The 21,672-nt window shown below is 60.0% G+C and overlaps 2 protein-coding genes and 1 long non-coding RNA gene across 5 annotated transcripts; 1 reads left to right on the top strand and 2 right to left on the bottom strand.

Annotated features, from left to right (window-relative positions):
• Nucleotides 1-925: 925 nt before the first annotated feature.
• On the bottom strand, nt 926-12,569 carry LOC144929989 (uncharacterized). The gene is made up of 3 exons (XR_013635124.1): nt 12,433-12,569; nt 7,926-8,270; nt 926-3,233 (listed from the first exon to the last, which is right to left on the bottom strand). It is a non-coding gene; the product is annotated as an uncharacterized LOC144929989 (long non-coding RNA).
• Nucleotides 10,737-13,447, top strand: LAMTOR4 (late endosomal/lysosomal adaptor, MAPK and MTOR activator 4). 2 transcript variants are annotated; one of them, XM_078851036.1, is made up of 4 exons: nt 10,737-10,970; nt 11,815-11,895; nt 12,455-12,572; nt 12,968-13,447. In XM_078851036.1, exons 1-4 carry the CDS (start codon nt 10,845-10,847, stop codon nt 13,063-13,065), a joined length of 423 nt encoding a protein of 140 aa, XP_078707162.1. In that variant the 5' UTR covers nt 10,737-10,844; the 3' UTR covers nt 13,066-13,447. The 2 variants fall into 2 exon arrangements, with proteins under 2 accessions (XP_078707162.1, XP_078707161.1); XM_078851035.1 differs by lacking the exon at nt 10,737-10,970 and having other exon boundaries at nt 11,189-11,895.
• A 1,178-nt stretch (nt 13,448-14,625) lies between these two features.
• Nucleotides 14,626-20,888, bottom strand: TRAPPC14 (trafficking protein particle complex subunit 14). 2 transcript variants are annotated; one of them, XM_078851028.1, is made up of 11 exons: nt 20,491-20,888; nt 20,065-20,160; nt 19,823-19,952; nt 19,571-19,657; nt 19,268-19,388; nt 19,021-19,168; nt 18,771-18,853; nt 16,371-16,534; nt 15,932-16,086; nt 15,399-15,592; nt 14,627-14,984 (listed from the first exon to the last, which is right to left on the bottom strand). In XM_078851028.1, the coding sequence occupies exons 1-11, from the start codon at nt 20,875-20,877 to the stop codon at nt 14,831-14,833; spliced, it is 1,719 nt and encodes a 572-aa protein (XP_078707154.1). In that variant the 5' UTR covers nt 20,878-20,888; the 3' UTR covers nt 14,627-14,830. The 2 variants fall into 2 exon arrangements, with proteins under 2 accessions (XP_078707155.1, XP_078707154.1); XM_078851029.1 differs by lacking the exon at nt 19,571-19,657 and having other exon boundaries at nt 14,626-14,984.
• Between the last annotated feature and the right edge of the window lie 784 nt (nt 20,889-21,672).

The raw sequence follows: 21,672 nt of genomic DNA, 5'->3' as shown, positions 1-21,672 counted from the left end.
ACGCGCTATCTCAGAGTTCCTTGTCTCCGGGGCAGCTCCTGGGGTGGCTACCCCTGAGCCAGACTCCCCGATCCCCCAGCCCTCCAAGCCGGGCTCCCCGTGGCCTGAGCCAGACCCCTGCTTGGGGGTCCTCCTGGCCCCCCCCACCCTGTGATGCAGGGGCAGTGGGGTCCAGGTCGGGCTGCCCCGCTGTGGCCTGAAGGGGGGGCAGCCAGTCCCTGCTGTGGGAGAGGAGGGGAGGCACTGCTCAGCCACACTCCCCTCAGCCCGGGGGGCTCGCCCGAGCCCTGCTGGGGGGGCCTGCCCAAGAACGCCTGGCCTTCAGCCCTGGGGAGGACAGAAAGGGGGCGCTTGTTAGGGGGGAGAGGGGGCTGCAGTGCTGGGGGGGAGGCTGCCAGGAGAGGGCTGAGCGGCCACCCCCCTTCCGGCAGGGCTGTGCGGTGCGGGCCCTAAGCGGCTGTCCCACGGGGGGAGAGGCTCCTCCTGCTTATGGGACAGTGGAGAAGGGGCCTTTTATCCTCTGTCACCCCACAAGTGGCTGGGGGGGCCCTAAGAGAGGGGGGGGAGAGGACAGGCGCTGGCAGCTGTCACGCTGTAGCCAGGCTCCCATCAGCAGCTGAGGCGGCTGCCCGTGGGAGGGGGGCCTATGAGCCCCTGGGGCAGGTGTCGTCCATGCCCCCCTCAGCGAGACTCCCCATGAGCCCCTGGGGCAGGTGTCGCCCCCCCCTTAGCGAGACTCCCATGAGCCCCTGGGGCAGCTGTCGTGCACCCCTCCTCCCTTAACGAGACTCCCATGAGCTCCTGGGGCAGGTGTCGCTCCCCCCCTTAACGAGACTCCCATGAGCCCCTGGGGCAGGTGTCGCCCCCTTAGTGAGACTCCTGCTGCTGGCACCCAGTGCCGAGAGGCTAAACAACAGCTGGGGTTGGTTTGCTACCCGGTGTGCGTCACCCAATAATCACAACGGGGTGGAGAAGCAGAAAAGTTTATTTGCAGCTGCAAAAAGGTCCAGGGAGAATAAAATCTCAAATCCTGCACCCAGAGCAGGAAGTTACGCAGGTTTTATACATTTTTTTTTTTTAGCATACTTATTTAATAGCAAGCTGCCCTAAGTATTTATATTGCCAGCCAATTCAGTTTTCAGCTAGTTTTTTTGTTTTTTGTATTATTTGTTAAACCATACATAAAGCTGCTTTATTTAGCATTGTTTTTTTATATTTGCCCTGTTTGGCCTTGTTTAGTTTTAGGCAATCTGACTCTGCAACCTATTGTTGCAGATCCTCAGCATAACTGCTGCGAGTGCCTCCAGGCGGGGGGGCCAAGGACACTTGGGCCTAGTGCGAGGGGGCTTCATTGACACTCGTGGTTTTCCATTTTTTTGAGTTATTTAGTGGCCATGCCCCAGTGTTTTTAACAACTCCCTCCTTTGAGAACACTCAACAACCTTGGCTCTGAGTTTTCTTACTTGGGCTACTTATTTCTTTACAATAGGATTTTGCATAAGCACTTTGTGATAGCCCTGAAGAGAACGACTTATTAACTTTTGCAAAAGGGCCCTAACGCATGAGACTGCACAGCATAATACCAGTAATACAAGCAATACAGGAAAGAGAAGTTTCAATAGCAGGCTAAATAAACCACCAAGCCAAGATGACAAACCCCAGCCTGAAAACAAGGTTTGCAACCAATCGCTCTTGGGGGGCAGTATAGGCAACCTGTGCTCCGGGTAGGGCATGGGCCTCAGCCTGTACCACCTTCTCATAGATTTTATAACTGCTATCATTTACATATACATAACACTGGGGCCCGACGAGGGCACAAACCCCTCCTTGGGATGCCAAGAGATAGTCCAAAGCCAGCCTGTTTTGGAGGGAAAACGTCCTGAGCTGTTGTACCTCTTTATTTAATGTTTTTATTGCTGACTTTAAATTACTAACCGAGTCCTTTAACTTTAAGGCCATTTTTTTAAGTACCATTTGCAGACTTAACAGAGGTGTCTCGGGCATTTTTAATTTTTTTTTGGGCAGTGTGGCAGTTATTGACAGATGAGGAACTTCATGAGCTATATAACAGCTACCTGTCCAGCTGGCTGGCAGCACCTTGTAAGCCTTTTGGCCACATACAAAATAGTGACCCTGTAGGGCCCAGTAAGGACTGTTTCTTAAGGGGATTCCTGGGATATTTAAAGCTGTTTTTTTTAAACAGTTCATATGCCCCTAAGGGGGCATCCCATTCTCCTGACTGGGTACAAGTGGGGGCGTTTTTAATTGTGCCGTTTAAATTACACTTGCCATAGGGACCACTACAAATTTATCATTGGCTTGCTACATTGGAGATATTAACTGGACGGCAAGTTATATTTCCAAACCTTTTTTTGTGGTAAGATTATTTGTAAGAGTTTCCCTAAAAGGGGAGGAACCGTTACACCCACACTGCTGGCCTCCCCTGTTGGTCTTTATCCGATACCCATCAGCCCACTGTGTAATAACAGAGGAGCTCTTTCCCACAGGACGCCCATAGTGATTAGATTGGTTTCGGGTAAAACATAACACTCCCTCAGTGAGTACTGCAGCTGAATACTCCTGGTCCTGATAGGTGGCCTGCTGTAAAGAGGTCTTATTCCAGAATGGCGAGTCCGTTCTTTCCTGCTCTTTGGTGGTGGCTAATTCTGCTAGGGTCAAGGGCAGCATGTCAAGGGGCATTCCCGTTTTGGGGGACAGTGGAGCCGGAGCACATACCCAGCAGTCTGTCTGGTTTGGTAAATTAGCAACATGGTGCACAAGCGAAACAAAGGAGTTATGCTCCCGATATGCACAGTTTGGAAATAACAATACAGAGAATAACAATGTTACCCAATTAATTATTACCAGAGTCTTCCCAACCCAGGGTCTTCAGTACCTGAGTGGGCCCATTTTAGCATTAAGGTGCCCGCTATTTGTGTCTTTTAAACAGTAGCTTTAGCCAGAGATTGTCACTAGATGAGGAGTCAGCAGGTTGGACGGTCCCCTGTCCTGCTGACGAGGGGGTGGGTACTGCCTTCAGACGAGAGTGATGGATCCGGTTCTTGTGTCTCTTGATTTTTGCCGCTGTTTGGGAGATCAGCAGGACGGCATAGGGTCCTTTCCACTTTTCCTGGAGAGGCTCGTTTTTCCAGGTGCAAACAAGCACAGGGTCACCGGGCTATAAGGAGTGGACGGGAGAGTCCAAGGGGGGAGGCTGGGAATTCTTGCTATACCTGTGAAGAGACAAGAGAACAGCAGACAGGGAACACATATACTGTGACAACAAACCATTACCCAAGTCCCATTCCCCTGACAGAACCGGGGTGCCATTCACAGGCCATGCCCTTTTAAACATAATTTTAAAGGGACTAAGCCCTAATTTACTTTTAGGGAGAACGGGGATACGAAGTAGGACGAGGGGCAAAGCATCAGGCCATCGCAGTGAGGCTTCTTGGCACACTTTTGAGAGATGCCGTTTACGGGTCTGATTGGTCCGCTCCACTACCCCACTGGCTTGCGGTCTCCAGGGCCTATGGAGTTTCCAGGGGATCTGTAAGGCATGTGAGATGCTTTGAATGATTTTTGACGTGAAATGTGTCCCGTTGTCAGATTCCATCCACAGGGGGAGTCCAAAGCGAGGAACGATCTCCTTAACAAACTTGAGGGCCACTGTCCTGGCATTGCAATTAAGGCATGGGAAGGCTTCTGGCCATCCGCTGAACCGATCCACTATGACAAGGAGATATTTCAACCCTGGGGTCTGGGGAAACTCAGTAAAGTCTATTTGCCACACTTGTCCGGGGCCCGGAGTGGGTTCTAGGGCAGCTGGTGGCACAGGATGTCCCGGTCGGGGGTTATTCTTGTGGCAGACTAAGCAGTCCGCTTGTACCTGGGCAGCCAGGGGTCGGAGTCCGGAAGTGATAAAGTATTTTCCCATTAGCTGGATAAGTGCTTCCCTGCCAGCATGAGTGGTTTGATGTAGTTTCTGCAGCACTGGCCGGATTAGGCCCTTTGGTAAGAGGACCTTCCCTTCTGGGGAATGGAGCTATCCCTCCTTTTCCCAGAGACCGAGTTTGTCAGTTAGCTGTCTCTCCTCCCCAGAGTACTGAGGGGTTGGAAGCTCCCCTACTGATGGGATAAGGGCATGCATATGGGCGTTCTCAGTCTGAGGGGATGGCAGGGTGGCAGCATGCTTAGCCTCTCTATCTGCCCGGGCGTTACCTCTGGCCACATCTTGATCCTCCCTCTGATGGGCTTTACAGTGTACCACCGCCACTTCCGAGGGGAGTTGTACGGCTTCTAGGAGCCGGAGGATTTGGGGCCCGTACTTGACTGGGGAGCCTTGGGCTGTCAGCATTCCCCTTTGCTTCCATAGGCCAGCATGAGCATGCAGCACACCAAAAGCATACTTTGAATTAGTAAAAATGTTGACCCGCTTTCCTTTTGACAGTTCAAGTGCACGGGTCAGGGCTATCAGTTCGGCAAGCTGGGCAGAGGTCCCAGCAGGCAAACCTTCAGCTTCCACGGTGTCATGGAGGGTCACAACAGCATAACCCGCCCTCCTTTGCCCATCTATTACAGTACTGCTACCATCAGTGTACCACTCATAATCTGCATTTGGGAGGGGTACATAAATCTGGACGGCTGGAGTACTGGGCATCTATGATCTCTAAACAGTCATGTTTCTGTTTCTCTGTTTCTGGCAAGAGAGTGGCTGGGTTAAGGGAGGGCCAAGGCTGTAAGGTGACTTCAGAGTTCTCTAACAGCTTAGCCTGGTACCGAGCAATCCGAGCCTGGGTGAGCCAAAGCCCTCCCTTTGCATCCAATAAGGCTTGGACCATATGGGGAGTATAGATTTGAATAATCCCTTCCAATGTTACCTTCTCAGCTTCCTTAAGCATTAGGGCAGTAGCTGCGACCGCCCGTAAACATGCCGGCCAAGACTTTGCAACCTGATCCAGTTGCTTAGAAAAATAAGCCACGGGACGTCTCCATGCTCCTAACAGCTGTGTGAGGACTCCTAGGGCCACCCCCTTTTGTTCACATACATACAACTGAAATGGCTTAGAGAGATCCGGCAGGCCCAGAGCCAGGGCTTCCATTAATTTCTTTTTTAAGATTTTAAATGCCCTGTCAGCCTCTGGGGTCCAATAGAAGGGGTCATGATTTGCTTCTTTTACACAGTCGTACAGGTGTTTAGCCCACAGTCCAAACTCTGGGATTCATATCCTGCAAAAGCCTGCCATACCTAGAAATGCTCTGAGCCGCTTACGATTACTTGGGGTAGGAACTTGACAGATAGCTTTCTTTTTTTGCTTGAAAGCTGACGCTCCCCCTGCTGTATGTGAAACCCGAGGTACCATACCTCTGGGAGGGCAATTTGAGCCTTACTCCGTGTTAGCCGATATCCCCGGAGTCCAATAAAATTCAGGAGGCTCACTGTGGCTTTAAGGCAGGGGGTTTGGCCCACAGTGGCAATTAACAAATTATTTACATACTGCAGAAGGAGGGCCTTCTCATTATCCCACTCCTTTAGGTCCCTGGCCAGAGCCTGGCCAAAGAGGGTGGGGGAGTTTTTAAATCCCTGGGCCAACACTGTCCAGCAAAGTTGCTTTTTAACCCTATTTCGGTCCTCCCACTCGAAGGAGAAAATCTCCTGTGACGGGGTGGCAACTGGGATGGTAGAGAAAGCATCTTTCAAATCAAGGTCTGAAAAATGGGTATACTGTCCCTTATAGAAGCCAATAAGGTATACGGGTTAGGGACAAGAGGGTGCAAAGTCTTAACCCGTTTATTGACTGCCCCTTAGGTCCTGTAGCCAATACATGCCATTAGGCTTCTGTACGGGTAGAATGGGAGTGTTCCAGGCTGACTGACATTCCCGGAGAATACCATACATTAGGAATCGATTTATAGTTTTTTGTAAACCTTTTTTGGCTTTTCTTTTGATTGGATACTGTTTTACTTGCACTGGGCCTTTCCCTGGTATGAGCTGAATAGTAATGGGGGTCTGGTGGGTGGCCTTTCCTGGGATTCCTGATGCCCACATGAGGGGGTACACCTGGTCTTCCCACGGGCTCCATTCTGGGGCTTCCATGGCTGAGGGCTCAACTGCAAGGGTCATGATCCAGGCATTCTCAGGGGGTAAGGTAAGGGTTATTTCGTCCTCAGTAAAACGCAGGGTGGCACCAAGGCGACAAAGCAGATCCCGTCCCAGCAGAGGTGTTGGACACTCAGGGAGGTATATCAGCTTGTGGGATATAGTCCTGTTTCCCAAAGCACATTCCGCTGGGGCATACACTGGGCACTTGGTGTCTCTGCCTGTGGCTCCCACCACGGTAAGGGAATCTGCTACTGGCAACTGAAGGGGTCGATTTATGGCAGTTCGGGCCGTTTTAGAGTCCACTAAAAAATCTATTTCTGAGCTTTTTACGTGCATCTTTACTTGGGGTTCTGGGGGTAGGGTGGTCCGTCTCCCCTGACACCCCTATTCCTGCTCCGCCATTGCCATTATAGAGGCACCCCCCTTTTCTTTTCTTTTTTTTTGGGCACTCATTTTTCCAGTGTTTCTCTTGTCGACACAAGGCACACTGGTTGTGACCCAGTCGTCTCTTCTGCAAGCCCGGACGTTCGCGTTCACGGCTTCTTCCTCCCTGGCCACTTCCCTTAGTGCTGGCCTGTACCGCCGTTACCATCAGTGTCACTTGCTTTTATTTTTGTTTTGTTTTTTTTAGACTATAAGCTTGGTTTGCAGTCTCTAAGATTTGTGCCATGGTCATGCCCATTAAATTTTTTTTAATATCAGGGGCTGCTCTGCTTGTAAAAATTCCCTTAATAATTGACTCAGTTGCCTGATCATCGGGGTCTGCATTAGTGTTCTGTTGAATTGTGTCCCGAATACGCTGTAGAAAGGCCCCTGGGCTTTTTTTTAAATCCTGCATTACTTCATATGGCTTTGCCCAATTATTATGTCGGACAGCCGAGTGACAGAGTCCATGCAAAAGCAACTTCTTATAGGAGGTAAAGCGGGTCATATTCCCATGATCATTTGGATCCCACCTGGGGTCTGCTCGGGGGACTTGTGCATCCAGGTCAGGGACATTAATACGATCCCGGTCGTACTGTTTCTGCGCCTTTTTCCTTGCCTTGGACACAACCTGTTGTCTTTCAACCTTAGACAATAGGGTTCGCAGGAGGATGTTACAATCATCCCGGTCCGGCTTGTGACTGCTGAGGCACCCCTCAAAGACTGATATAAACCTGCTCGGGTTGGTGGAAAACTCTCCTGCCTGTGCTTTGAAAGCAGCCAAATTCACAGGATTAAAGGGCACATGAGTATAAACCTGCAAACCACATGAGTATAAACCTGTGGCCGGACGACTGTCCGATCCAGACCGGGCAACTTTAGTTTTGGTGATTAAGGGGTATAGGCATTGGGGACTTACAAGGTGTGAGTGTAGGGGCCAAAGGGGACACCGGCTCTGTCATTACAGTGGGGGTGGGGGTCTGGGGACTAACATTAGCTGCTACCGAACCAGTCGGAGTCAGATTACAGTGCTGTAAAATATCTGGTCGAGTACATAAAGCCAGAAACAAATGCGCGTACATACGTTCATTCCATTTTTTTGTTTTTTGACAGAACAGGAGTAACTGAAGGATCGTGTTGTAATTAATTGACCCTCCTGGTGGCCACCACTCCGGGTCCTTTAGTTGATATTGAGGCCAGTTAACTGTACAGAATCATTTTAATTGGCTTTTAGTTATTGGATCCGCACCAAATACCTTCCAGTTTGCTAGAATGCATTCTAGGGGCGTACACCGTGCCCTAACCCCCGAGCTCTGTCCCTGTCCCATACCTACAGGGTAACTCTGGGTGTCCCCAGGTTCCAACAGAGCATACAATCCGGATTTTAAAAGGTTCCTACCTTATTCAAGGGACCGGTTCCTCACCGTTGTCCACAGCTGCTTTTCCACTATATGAGTGCATTGCACCGTTGTGCCCTCCGGGGGCCGATCAAATCGCATTTTTTCCAAGACCCCTGATGAACTCACCGGTGCGTGCAGGGCGTCGGTTCTCACCGCAATCCTTGACCTCCAGGAGGGGTCCGGGCAAGGCTAAATAGCAGCCTCGTGGCCCACCCAGGGGTGCCAAAAGCTGTTGCCGGCACCCAGCGCCAAGAGGCTAAACAACAGCTGGGGTTGGTTTGCTACCCGGTGTGCGTCACCCAATAATCACAATGGGGTGGAGAAGCAGAAAAGTTTATTTGCAGCTGCAAAAAGGTATAGGGAGAATAAAATCTCAAATCCTGCACCCAGAGCAGGAAGTTACGCAGGTTTTATACATATTTTTTTTAGCATACTTATTTAATAGCAAGCTGCCCTAAGTATTTATATAGCCAGCCAATTCAGTTTTCAGCTAGTTTTTTTGTTTTTTGTATTATTTGTTAAACCATACATAAAGCTGCTTTATTTAGCATTGTTTTTTTATATTTGCCCTGTTTGGCCTTGTTTAGTTTTAGGCAATCTGACTCTGCAACCTATTGTTGCAGATCCTCAGCATAACTGCTGCGAGTGCCTCCAGGCGGGGGGGCCAAGGACACTTGGGCCTAGTGCGAGGGGGCTTCATTGACACTCGTGGTTTTCCACTTTTTTGAGTTATTTAGTGGCCATGCCCCGAGACTCCCAGGAGCCCCTGGGGCAGGTGTCACACTCCCTGACCCCTTAGCGAGACTCCCATGAGCCCCTGGGGCAGCTGTCACACTCCCTGACCCCTCAGCGTGACTCCCATGAGCCCCTGGGGCAGGTGTTGTGCCCCACTCTCCCCTTCACCAGACTCCACATGAGCCCCTGGGGCAGGTATCACACTCCCTGACCCCTTAGCGAGATTCCCATGAGCCCCTGGGGCAGGTGTCGCCTTCCCCCCTTAGCGAGACTCCCATGAGCCCCTGCGGCAGGTGTCGCCCTCCCCCCTTAGCGAGACTCCCATGAGCCCCTGCGGCAGGTGTCGCCCTCCCCCCTTAGCGAGACTCCCATGAGCCCCTGCGGCAGGTGTCACACTCCCTGACCCCTTAGCAAGACTCCCATGAGCCCCTGGGGCAGGTGTCGCCCTCCCCCCTTAGCGAGACTCCCATGAGCCCCTGGGGCAGGTGTTGTGCCCCACTCTCCCCTTCACGAGACTCCACATGAGCCCCTGGGGCAGGTATCATACTCCCTGACCCCTTAGCGAGACTCCCATGAGCCCCTGGGGCAGGTGTTGCCCTTCCCCCCTTAGTGAGACTCCCATGAGCCCCTGGGGCAGCTGTCACACTCCCTGACCCCTCAGCGAGACTCCCATGAGCCCCTGGGGCAGGTGTTGTGCCCCACTCTCCCCTTCACGAGACTCCACATGAGCCCCTGGGGCAGGTGTCATACTCCCTGACCCCTTAGCGAGACTCCCATGAGCCCCTGGGGCAGGTGTCGCCCTCCCCCCTTAGCAAGACTCCCATGAGCCCCTGGGGCAGGTGTTGTGCCCCACTCTCCCCTTCACGAGACTCCACATGAGCCCCTGGGGCAGGTGTCATACTCCCTGACCCCTTAGCGAGACTCCCATGAGCCCCTGGAGTTAGGTGTTGCCCTCCCCCGCCTTAGCGAGACTCCCATGAGCCCCTGGGGCAGGTGTTGTGCCCCACTCTCCCCTTCACGAGACTCCACATGAGCCCCTGGGGCAGGTATCATACTCCCTGACCCCTCAGCGAGACTCCCATGAGCCCCTGGGGCAGGTATCGCCTCCCCCCCTTAGCGAGACTCCCATGAGCCCCTGGGGCAGGTGTCACCCTCCCCCCTTAGCGAGACTCCCATGAGCCCCTGGGGCAGGTGTTGTGCCCCACTCTCCCCTTCATGAGACTCCACATGAGCCCCTGGGGCAGGTATCATACTCCCTGACCCCTCAGCGAGACTCCCATGAGCCCCTGGGGCAGGTATCGCCTCCCCCCCCTCAGCGAGACTCCCATGAGCCCCTGGGGCAGGTATCGCCCTCCCCCCTTAGCGAGACTCCCATGAGCCCCTGGGGCAGGTATCGCCTCCCCCCCCCTCAGCGAGACTCCCATGAGCCCCTGGGGAAGGTATCGCCCTCCCCCCTTAGCGAGACTCCCATGAGCCCCTGGGGCAGGTATCGCCTCCCCCCCCTCAGCGAGACTCCCATGAGCCCCTGGGGCAGGTGTTGCCCTCCCCCCCCTTAGCGAGACTCCCATGAGCCCCTGGGGCAGGTATCGCCTCCCCCCCCTCAGCGAGACTCCCATGAGCCCCTGGGGCAGGTGTTGTGCCCCACTCTCCCCTTCACGAGACTCCACATGAGCCCCTGGGGCAGGTGTCATACTCCCTGACCCCTTAGCGAGACTCCCATGAGCCCCTGGGGCAGGTGTTGCCCTCCCCCCCCTTAGCGAGACTCCCATGAGCCCCTGGGGCAGGTATCGCCTCCCCCCCTCAGCGAGACTCCCATGAGCCCCTGGGGCAGGTATCGCCCTCCCCCCTTAGCGAGACTCCCATGAGCCCCTGGGGCAGGTATCGCCTCCCCCCCCCCTCAGCGAGACTCCCATGAGCCCCTGGGGCAGGTGTTGCCCTCCCCCCCCTTAGCGAGACTCCCATGAGCCCCTGGGACAGGTATCGCCTCCCCCCCCTCAGCGAGACTCCCATGAGCCCCTGCGGCGGGCGGTCACGAGCGCGGGGGGCGGCTCCCGAGGAGGCTTCAGGCCACGCGCCTCATTACTATTCATCGGCTCGCCCCAGCGGTCGGGCGGGAGCCGAGGAGCCGGAAGTTGCCCAGCCCGCAGGCCCCGCCCCCCTCCGGTCCCCCAGCCCCTGGGCCAATGGCAGCGCGAGGCTCCGAGCGGGCGGGGGACGGACGGCGCGGCGGGCCAATGGGCGGGGATAAGAGCGGGGCGGGGCGGGAGCTGACGGCGGGGGCGTGGAGCGGCTGGTGCTGCCCCGAGATGGTGAGGCCGGGGGCCCCCCCCCCCACGGCGCGGGGCGGGAGATTCCCCCGGGGGGGGGCGCGGGCCGGGACCCCCCCCCATGGCGCGGGGCGGGAGATTCCCCCGGGGGGGGGCGCGGGCCGGGACCCCCCCCCATGGCGCGGGGCGGGAGATTCCCCGGGGGGGGGCGCGGGCCGGGCCCCCCCCCCCCGCGGGGCGCGGGGCGGGAGATTCCCCCGGGGGGGGGCGCGGGCCGGGACCCCCCCCCATGGCGCGGGGCGGGAGATTCCCCCGGGGGGGGGCGCGGGCCGGGACCCCCCCCCCCCATGGCGCGGGGCGGGAGATTCCCCCGGGGGGGGGCGCGGGCCGGGACCCCCCCCCCATGGCGCGGGGCGGGAGATTCCCCCGGGGGGGGGCGCGGGCCGGGACCCCCCCCCATGGCGCGGGGCGGGAGATTCCCCCGGGGGGGGGCGCGGGCCGGGACCCCCCCCCCCCCATGGCGCGGGGCGGGAGATTCCCCCGGGGGGGGGCGCGGGCCGGGACCCCCCCCCCCCATGGCGCGGGGCGGGAGATTCCCCCGGGGGGGGGCGCGGGCCGGGACCCCCCCCCCCCCATGGCGCGGGGCGGGAGATTCCCCCGGGGGGGGGCGCGGGCCGGGACCCCCCCCCCCCATGGCGCGGGGCGGGAGATTCCCCCGGGGGGGGGCGCGGGCCGGGACCCCCCCCCCATGGCGCGGGGCGGGAGATTCCCCCGGGGGGGGCGCGGGCCGGGACCCCCCCCATGGCGCGGAGGGGTTGGGGCGCCTCCTCCGGGCCCCTCTCTCCAGCCTCTGCCCCACACACCTGCTGACCCCTCCCCCCCCCAGACCACGGCGCTGACCCAGGGGCTGGAGCGGATCCCCGACCAGCTGGGCTACCTGGTGATCTGCGATGGAGCGGTGCTGGCGGTGAGTGGGGGGCCCGGACGCCTGGGTTCTCTCCCGGGCGCTGGGAGGGGAGTGGGGGCGGGTGGGTCAGAGCAGGGGGGGCTGGGAGCCAGGACGCCTGGGTTCTCTCCCCGGTGCTGGGAGGGGAGTGGGGGCGGGTGGGTCAGAGCAGGGGGGGCTGGGAGCCAGGACGCCTGGGTTCTCTCCTGGGTGCTGGGAGGGGAGTGGGGGCAGGTGGGTTAGAGCAGGGGGGGCTGGGAGCCAGGACACCTGGGTTCTCTCCTGGGTGCTGGGAGGGGAGTGGGGGTGGGTGGGTCAGAGCAGGGGGGGCTGGGAGCCAGGACGCCTGGGTTCTCTCCTGGGTGCTGGGAGGGGAGTGGGGGCAGGTGGGTCAGAGCAGGGGGGGCTGGGAGCCAGGACGCCTGGGTTCTCTCCCCGGTGCTGGGAGGGGAGTGGGGGCGGGTGGGTCAGAGCAGGGGGGGCTGGGAGCCAGGACTCCCTTGCGCTGCTGACCTGCTGTGTGAATTTGGGGGTGGGGGGCTCCTCACGCTCTCTAACCTGGGGCTCCCCTGCTCCGCAGTCGGCTGGTGACCTGGAGAACGCCGAGCACACGGCGGGGGTGATCTCGGAGCTGGTGGCCACGGCCTGCGGCTTCCGGCTCCAGCGTGGCCCCGACCCCCCCTTCAAACGCCTCTCCGGTGAGTCTGGGGGGAGGAGAATGCCGGCGGGGCGGGGTGTGTGCTGGCATGGTGAGGTGGGGGGGAAGGGGGCGCTGCTGCTGTAGGGCTGGGCCCTTTGTCCCAAGCCTTCCCCCCGCCCCCGTGCCCACTCCCTGTCTGTGACCCCCCAGGAGTGGTGTTACGCCCTCCGCTCCAGAACAGCCTCTGGGACCCCAAGGGGTCTCTTCCCCCCACTCCTGAGACTGACCCACTACAGGGTCCTCCCCTGCCTGACCCCCATCAACCCACTGGGGGGACAGAGGTTTCCTTTCGCTCTCCCATGAGCCTCTGGGGTAGCGAGGGTGGCCACCCCTGACTCTCTCTGTCCCCAGCCCTAGTGGGGGGGTCTCATGCCAAACTCTCTCCCCCCTTAGTGGTGTTCGGGGAACACACCTTCCTGGTGACCGTCTCTGGCCAGAAGATCTTTGTGGTGAAGCGACAGAACCATGTGCGGGAGCCGGTCGCTGTCTGAGCCGCGGGGGCAGGTTCCATATGCAAGTGCGGCTGGGTGAAATTGGGGGTGCTCCCCCCTCAGAGTTCTTGACCTGTGGGGGTCTTGCAGGGGCTGGTTGGGGACCCCCCTGGCTTTCCCCTTGCAGCACCTGCTCCCATGGCTGCCTGATTGAAGCCCCTACACCTGCCAGGCCTAGCTGGGCGGGGTCCCCCACTTCACCAGGGCCCCTGCTGGGGCAGGAGGGCTCCAGAGATGCCCCTGCAAACACACCCACCCTGTGGGGACAGGAGGGGAGGCTGCAGCGGTATCTGTGGGGCTTCCTGGAGATATGTGGGGGGAGAGAATAGGCTCCGGCCAGGGGCCTCACTGTAACTGTTCAGAGAATAAAGTGTTTTTCCTAGCTGGTCTATGGGGTCTCCTTCCGTGGGGAGAGGGAGGCTGTGGGGATCCTACCCCCGCCATGCTCCAGGGGAGCCCTTGATTTGCCATGGGTCATTGCTGCCCCTCCTCGCCCTCTGCAACTACAGCCGTGTGGGTCACCTGAGGGGAAGCTCCCCCCTGCTCGCAGGCATGGCTCAGGCTCTCTGCACATACAGCCCGTGGCACTGGGTCATTCCCAGGCGGTTGGCAGACCCCGCTCTCGGCGCGAGCGGCTCGGGCTCCCAGCAGCCCCGGTCGCGCAGGGGCCGGCTCCCTGCCAGTCGCCCACTGCTCTGCTTTGGCCTGCAGCTGCCTAGACCATGTGTGTCTCTATGGGGCCCAGCCCTCTGCAGCAGCTCTGGGTGCAGCGCCTGGTACCCTCCTGATCTCTTTGGGGGGGGGGGGGGTCTGTGCTGTGCATGGTGTTATACCCTCCCCCAACACCCAGCAAAGCAGGGCCGGTTCCATCCCATGAGGTTTATTCACAGACACAAATAAAGCCAGTTCAGAGACAAATAAATAACAAAAAAATGTAAATAAAGTGCAGTGGGGGCCCCTGGTCCAGTAAGTCCCTGTAGCCACAGGGGGCAACCTCACCTGGGTAGCCCCCCCCCCCCCAACAGCAAGGGCTGGGGAACGTACCTGCAGTGAGGCATGTGGGGCTGGGATCTTCCATGGGGTGGCTCAGGGCTGCGCCAGGCACCTTCCTTCCCTTGGCTGGGATCGGGGCTGGCAAAGCTCATCTAGATAGCAGTGGGAGAGGGCAGCTGCAGGGGCTGAGGGGAGCCTGGCTCTCAGGGGATGCTGCCCCAGGGGCTGATAGGAAGGAAGGGGCTCACTCCAGCCCAGCCAGGGCCAAGCAGTACCATGGGTCCCTGCCCCCCAGCTCAGGGGGAATTTGCGGGGCCCCCAAATTAAAAAGGCAATGCAGGAAGCGAAGGGTTTTGTAAACAGTGACTGGGAACCAGCAATGAGATGTGTTCACCCCACCCACCCATAGCCACGGGTCCCACCCCTGGCACCCCCACAACTAACAGCAGGGAAACAGCAGCAGGATCACCCTGAAAATGGCACCCAGCCCACCCCCCACTTCACAACACAGTAGCTGTGGCCTCTGCTGCCCCAGCTCCCCCCTCCCACCCCCCCAGCACAGACCCATAATGCAATTCTCTCCCACACACCCACCCATACTGGCCTGCAGCCTACCACATGCTGCTCCCCTGAGTCTGCAGTTCCCTCCCCCCCTTGGCACATGCCAGCCTCCCCCTGCACCCCATCCATGGTCCCAGGCCTCCAGCAACATGAGCCCGGGGGGAAGCAGCAGCGAGACGATGGGGGGCACCGGGAGGGACGTTTGGCCTCTTCACTTGATGGGCTCCACCACCAGAACCTTGCACTCGCGCTTGGCGATCTTGTCCAGCGACAGGACGCTCTTCTCGGGGGGCAGGTAGAGGGGGCGGCCCACGGGGGAGCCCACAGGCGGCGTGATGGCACGGCGCTCCATGACGCTACCCGACCTGCCGGGGGAGGGGGGCACCAAGTGTCAGTGCGGGGGGGGGGGTGTCGCTGATTCCTCCCCTGCCCCCCCAGACAGCTCCCCTGCCACCCCTTCCCTTTTCAACCCACTCCCCTCACAGAGCCAGGAGAGGGACCTAGGAATCCTGGCTCCCACCAGCCATGTGTATATGTGGGGGGGGTGGGAAGCACAGATGCCCTCACCTGATTGGCCACCCTAGTGCAGACAGGTGAATGAAGGGGAGGGGCCCAATGTTAGAGCCCCGCCTCCCCCAGGCTCCACCCACTGGCCAGGCTCCTTCCCCCCCTTAAATACTCCGGAGCTTCTGGGTGAAGGTCTCCTCTGGGACTGAAGACTCCAAGCCTCCCCCAGTCCCCCTGGCCCTCAGCAGCCCCCCGCCCCGCCCCCTGCGCACCTCATGAGGTGGCTGCGGGAAGGCTGCTGGTGGGAGAAGGACTGGGACCGGCCCAGCCCGGCCTGGTGCCGCTCGACCAGGTCCCGCACAGCCGGGCTGCCGGGGCTGCTCCTGCGCGAGATGGGCCGGGCGTCAGGGGGTGGGTTCAAGACGCTCGCCGTGAACTGCAGCTTCAGCTTCATGTGCTGGGAGAGCTGAGGGGAGGAGAGATGATAGCACAGAAACTGCCCCTCCCTGCACCCACCCACCCCCAAGAACCCAGGAGTCCTGGCTCCCAGCCCACCCTACTCTCAGCCACCAGCCCCCACTCCTCTCCCAGAGCTGGGGAGAGAACCCAGGAGTCCTGGCTCTCAGCGCCCCCTGCTCTAACCCACCAGCCCCCACTCCTCTCCCAGATCTGGGAGAGAACCCAGGAGTCCTGGCTCCCAGCCCCCCTGCTCTAACCCACCAGCCCTCGCTCTCCTCCCAGAGCCGGGGAGAGAACCCAGGTGTCCTGGCTCCCAGCCCCCAGGGAGGGCCAGGCGGGCGGGTACCTCGAAGAGGCCGGCGCGGAGGGCCTGGAAGGCGACCTGGATGGTCAGGGCGCTGCCCTTGCGGGAGTAGCCCAAGCTGTTGAGGGGCGTGTGGCAGACGATGGCGTCCAGGGCTGCCTGCGTGGCCCGGCGCTCCTCGCTGGACAGCTTCTTCCCTGGGGGTGGGAAGGGGTCAGAGCCGCCTGGAGCCCCCCGCAGCCCCCACAAGGCCAGCCCCCCGCCAAACTCCCACCCCCTCCCAGCGTTTCCCAGCCCCCCGCCGACCCCTCCCAGCCCCACCTGACCCCTCCCAGCGCTCCCAGCCCCCCACCAAACCCCCAGCTCCAGGCCACCTGAACCCGTTCACGGTCCCCACAGCTCCATCCTGCACCCCCCCACCATGCCCACCAGCCGTGGCCTTGCCCACATCACAACACCAGGCCCCTGCAGCCCCGCCCACCAGCCGCGGCGCTCTCCGGGGTCCAGACCAGCCGCACAGCCAGGAAGTCCTGCAGGTTGTTGAGCAGGGTGTAGGTGACGGTGAAGCGTCGGCGCAGGGGCACGGGCGACTCGCAGGCTGCCGTCATCACGAATCGCGGCCGGTCCAGCCTGATGCTGGGCAGCCTGGGAACAGAACATAAGAACAGCCAGACTGGGTCAGAGCAAAGGTCCATCCAGCCCAGTGTCCTGTCTGCCGACAGTGGCCAGTGCCAGGTGCCCCAGAGGGAATGGACCGAACAGGGAATCACCAAGTGATCCATCCCCTGTCACCCATTGCCAGCTTCTGGCAAACAGAGGCCAGGGCCACCATCCCTGACCATCCTGGCTAATAGCCATTGCTGGACCTGTCCTCCAGGAACGTATCTAGTTTTTTTTTTTTTTTAACCCTGTTATGGTCTTGGCCTTCACAACATCCTTTGGCAAGGAGTTCCACAAGTTGACTGTGCGTTGTGTGAAGAAATCATAGAATCATAGAATATCAGGGTTGGAAGGGACCTCAGGAGGTCATCTAGTCCAACCCCCTGCTCAAAAGCAGGACCAATCCCAAACTAAATCATCCCAGCCAGGGCTTTGTCAAGCCTGACCTTAAAAACTTCTAAGGAAGGAGATTCTACCACCTCCCTAGGCAACGCATTCCAGTGTTTCTCCACCCTCCTAGTGAAAAAGTTTTTCCTAATATCCAACCTAAACCTCCCCCACTGCAACTTGAGACCATTACTCCTTGTCCTGTCATCTTCTACCACTCAGAATAGTCTAGAACCATCCTCTCTGGAACCACCTCTCAGGTAGTTGAAAGCAGCTATCAAATCCCCCCTCATTCTTCTGCAGACTAAACAATTCCAGTTCCCTCAGCCTCTCCTCATAAGTCATGTGTTCCAGACCCCTAATCATTTTTGTTGCCCTTCGCTGGACTCTTTCCAATTTATCCACATCCTTCTTGTAGTGTGGGGCCCAAAACTGGACAGAGTACTCCAGATGAGGCCTCACCAATGTCGAATAGAGGGGGACAATCACGTCCCTCGATCTGCTCGCTATGCCCCTACTTATACAAATACTTCCTTTGGTTTGTTTTAAACCTGCTGCCTGTTTATTTCATTTGGTGGCCCCTAGTTCTTTTGTTATGAGAAGTAAACAACACTTCCTTATTTATTTTCTCTACACCCATCATGATTTTACACACCTCTCTCATAATATCCCCCCCTTTGTCGTCTCTTTTCCAAGCTGAAAAGTTCCAGTCTTATTAATCTCTCCTCTTACAGCAGCCGTTCCGTACCCCTAATCATTTTTGTTGCCCTTTTCTGAACTTTTTCCAATTCTAATATGTCTTTTTTGAGATGCGGCGACCACATCTGCACACAGTGTTCAAGAGGTGGACATACCATGGATTTATATAGAGGCAACATGATATTTTCTGTCCTATCACCTAACCCTTTCTTAATGATTCCCAGCATTCTGTTCGCTTTTTTGATGGCCGCTGCACATTGAGTGGATGTTTTCAGAGAACTATCCACAATGACCCCAAGATCTCTCTCTTGAGTGGTAACAGCTAATTTAGACCCCATCATTGTATATGTACAGTTGGGATGATGTTTTCCAATGTGCATCACTTTGCATTTATCAACATTGAATTTCATCGGCCATTTTGTTGCCCAGTCAGCCAGTTTTGAGAGATCGCTTTGTAACTCTTCCCAGTCTGCCTGGGACTTAACTATCCTGAGTAGTTTTGTATCATCTGCAAATTTTGCCACCTCACTGTTGACCCCTTTTTCCAGATAATTTATGAATATGTTGAATAGGACTGGGCCCAGTACAGACCCCTGGGGGACACCACTATTCACCACTCTCCACTCTGAAAACTGACGATTTATACCTCCCCTTTGTTTCCTGTCTTTTACCCAGTTACTGATTGAGGAGGGGACCTTCCCTCTTATCCCATAACAGCTGACTCTGCGTAAGAGCCTTTGGTGCGGGACCTTGTCAAAGGCTTTCTGAAAATCTAAGTACGCTACATCCACTGGATTCCCCTTGTCCGCGTGCTTGTTGACCCCCTCCAGGAATTCTAGCAGATGGGTGAGGCAGGATTTCCCTTTGCTAAAACCATGTTGACTCTTCCCCAACAAATTATGTTCATCTCTGTGTCTGACAATTTTGTTCTTTACTAGAGTTTCAACCAGTTTGCTCGATACTGAAGTCTGGCTCACCAGCCTGTAATTGCTCCGGGCGGAGGGGAGCCCAAGGCCAGGAAGGCGTCAAAGCTGGGGAGGGCCCAGGACAGAGGGCCAGGAAGGCGTCAAAGCTGGGGAGGGCCCAGGACAGAGGAAGCCCTGAACCATCAGAGTCGGGGGCGGGGGGTTCTCACCTGTAATGGGTGTAGATGCTGCTGGTGAAGGGGAGTTTGGGTGTCGACCACTGAACCACGGCCACCAGGGGGACCTCGAGACCCTGGGGGAGCAGGGGGCAGAGTGAGTAACAGCCCCATGGCCCTGCCCCCAGTCCTATCCCCTCTGCCTTCTGGCCCTTTCCCCTCCTTCTGCCCTGTGGCCCCACCCCCCATGGCCAGACCCCCTCACAGCCTGTCTCCGCCCCCTGCCCTCACCCCTTGCACCCACCTCCTTGGTGTCCTCCTGGGGCCGCTCAGGTGCCTGCAGCTGGAAGAGGAAGTTCTGCTCCTCCAGGGCACTCAGGGCGCAGGGGCAGCCGGAGCCGGCGCCGGCCACGCGGCAGAAGGCGCCGACGGGCACCTCACCAGAGTGATGGCTGGGGTGGGGAGGGAGGGAGGGAGTGTTAGCCCCACAGATACCCCCTGCTCCTTCCCACGGCACTCCCCGACACTGACCCCCCTCCGCCCCCACTCACCAGACGTCGTCGACCAGCAGCACGGAGCCATCGGGCAGCATGGGCAGGTAGCTGGCGTTGAAGTTGGGCAGGATGCGGACGTCCCACAGGGAGATTTCCTCCTGGGAGCAGCCGTTCAGCACTGGGGAGGCGGGCGGGTCAGAGACACGGAGCCCCACGCTCAGACCCCCCCCTCCCCCCACGGCTCCAGGGCCCCCGCCGTCCTGCCATCCCTCCCGCCACGGCTCCAGGGACTCCCCCAGCCCCCCCCCACGACCCCTGCCCCCCGTCCTGCCATCCCTCCCCCCACGGCTCCCCCGTTACCCTTGAGCACGGTGAGGTATTTCCCAGAGACGTTCAGCTGGCGGCACCTGAGCCCCGGAGGGGGCAGCACGGTCAGCATGGTGCTCACTGCGGGCGCAAAGGGCAGGGGTCAGAGCGGTCCCGGGGGGAAAGGTCGGAGGGGGGTCGGGAGTGATCCCGGGAGGGGCTGCGTCTATCGGCTGCCCCATGGGGCAGGCGCTGTCAGTCTGGGCTGAGGGGCGCTGTGGGGCGGGGCCGGGGGGCTGCACCTACCTTGGGCTTTGAAGGCCCCCTGCTCCTCGCGGAAGAGCTGGGCCGGCGCCCGGTTCTGCAGCAGGCTCAGGTACCCCCGTTCCCGGACCTCCGGCACCTCCTGTTCCCTCTTCCACACTGTCACCACGATCTGCGGGGGGGTGGGGGGCGTCAGCGCTGGGGGGCTGGCCCCACTCCCACCCCCCCACAGGTCCCCCCGCCCAGCCGCCTTGTCCCACCCGGCCCCGGCCCCCCTCACTCACCTTGGCCTTGACAGTCCCGGGGGGCAGGTTGTCCAGGGAAATCGTCAGGGGGAAAATGACCTCGTCCGTGCAGACGATCGGCTCCTCCACCGGTATCTGGGGCGGGGGAGGGATGGGGGGTCAGTGCCACAGTGACCCCAACCCCGACCGGCAGCCCCCATGTCCCCCCAGGTGCCCCTCACTCCTGACCCACAGCCCCCCACCATGTTGATCCTCACTCCTGACCCGCAACACCCAGTACCCGCCCCTTGCTCCTGCTTGAGAACGCCCCCCGGGTTCCCCGCACTGCACCCCACAGCCCCCCCAAACCCGAGACCCCCCACCCCTGGGTGCCCCTTGCTCCCGACCCACAACCCTCCCCCGCTGGGTTCCCCTCGCACCCACCCCACAGCCCCCACCCGCCCAGCACCCCACGCCCCCTCTCACCCCGGCGGCCGGCCGCCCCAGGGGTCCCTGGCCGTGGGTTAGCAGGGGCCGGCAGTCCCGGAAGAAGCCGGGGGCCGGAGGAGCCGTGTCCCCGTCTCCCCCCGGCTCCTCAGGGGGCTCCCCGTCTCCCTCGCCCCCCGGGTCGACCGCCCCGGGGCTGACGCTGGCCAGGGCGGCCAGGGAGGAGCCCAGCTCCCCCCAGGGGGTGCGGGCGCCCCCCGGCCCCGGCCGGCCCCGCAGCACCAGCAGGAAGCGGACGGTCTCGCCCAGGTAGAGGTGGTTGCGCCGGGGCAGAGCCCGGTACCGGCCCGGCTCGCCCCGCAGCAGCTCCCGGGCCGGGAAGGGCACGGCCGGGAAGTACATGAAGTAATCGCACTGCGCCTCCATGGTGGGGGGGGGGGGCTGGAGGGAGGATCTGGGGGGCTGGGGAATGAGGGGCTGGGGAACTGGGGCAATGGGGGGCTAGGTGGGGGGCCCCTGGAGGGAGGATCTGGGGGGCTGGGGAACTGGGGCAGTGGGGGGCTAGGTGGGGGGCCCCTGGAGGGATCTCAGGCAGTGGGGGGGGATCTGGGGGGCCGGGCTGGGGGGTCGAGGCCCTGCAGGGACTAGGCTGGGATCCTGGGGCGCTGGGGGCCTAGGGGGGGAAGGGGATCTGGGGCGGGCTGAGGGGGGGGCGCTGGGGATGGGATTCCAGGTGCTGGGGCAGTGCGGGACCTGGGGGGCCGTGAGGACCCGTGGGGGGGGCGCTGGTGGATCTGGAGGGAGCCAGGGGGGTCGCTAGGACCCGGGGCGGGCGCTGGGGCCGGAGGGGACCGGGGGGGGCGCTAGGACGGGGGGGGCCACTGGTGGATCTGGAGGGGACCGGGGGGGCGCCAGGACCTGGGGGGCGGGGGGGCTGCTGGGGGGGGGCGCTGGTGGATCCGGAGGGGACCGGGGGGGCGCCAGGACCTGGGGGGCGGGGGGGCCGCTGGGGGGGGCGCTGGTGGATCCGGAGGGGACCGGGGGGGTGCTAGGACCCGGGGCGGGAGGGGGGGTTAGTGGGACCGGGGGGGGTCCGCTGGTGGATCCGGAGGGGACTGGGGGGGCGCTAGGACCCGGGGGGGCGCTGGGGCCGGGCAGGTCCCGCTCTCTGGGGGGGTCCCGGGCCGGGCGCTGCAGCCGGGGCCGGGCGCGGAGGGGGCG

Source organism: Lepidochelys kempii, chromosome 28 (assembly GCF_965140285.1).
Source record: "Lepidochelys kempii isolate rLepKem1 chromosome 28, rLepKem1.hap1, whole genome shotgun sequence".
Taxonomy (NCBI): Eukaryota; Metazoa; Chordata; order Testudines; family Cheloniidae; genus Lepidochelys; species Lepidochelys kempii.
This window is presented reverse-complemented; position numbering and strand designations above follow the sequence as displayed.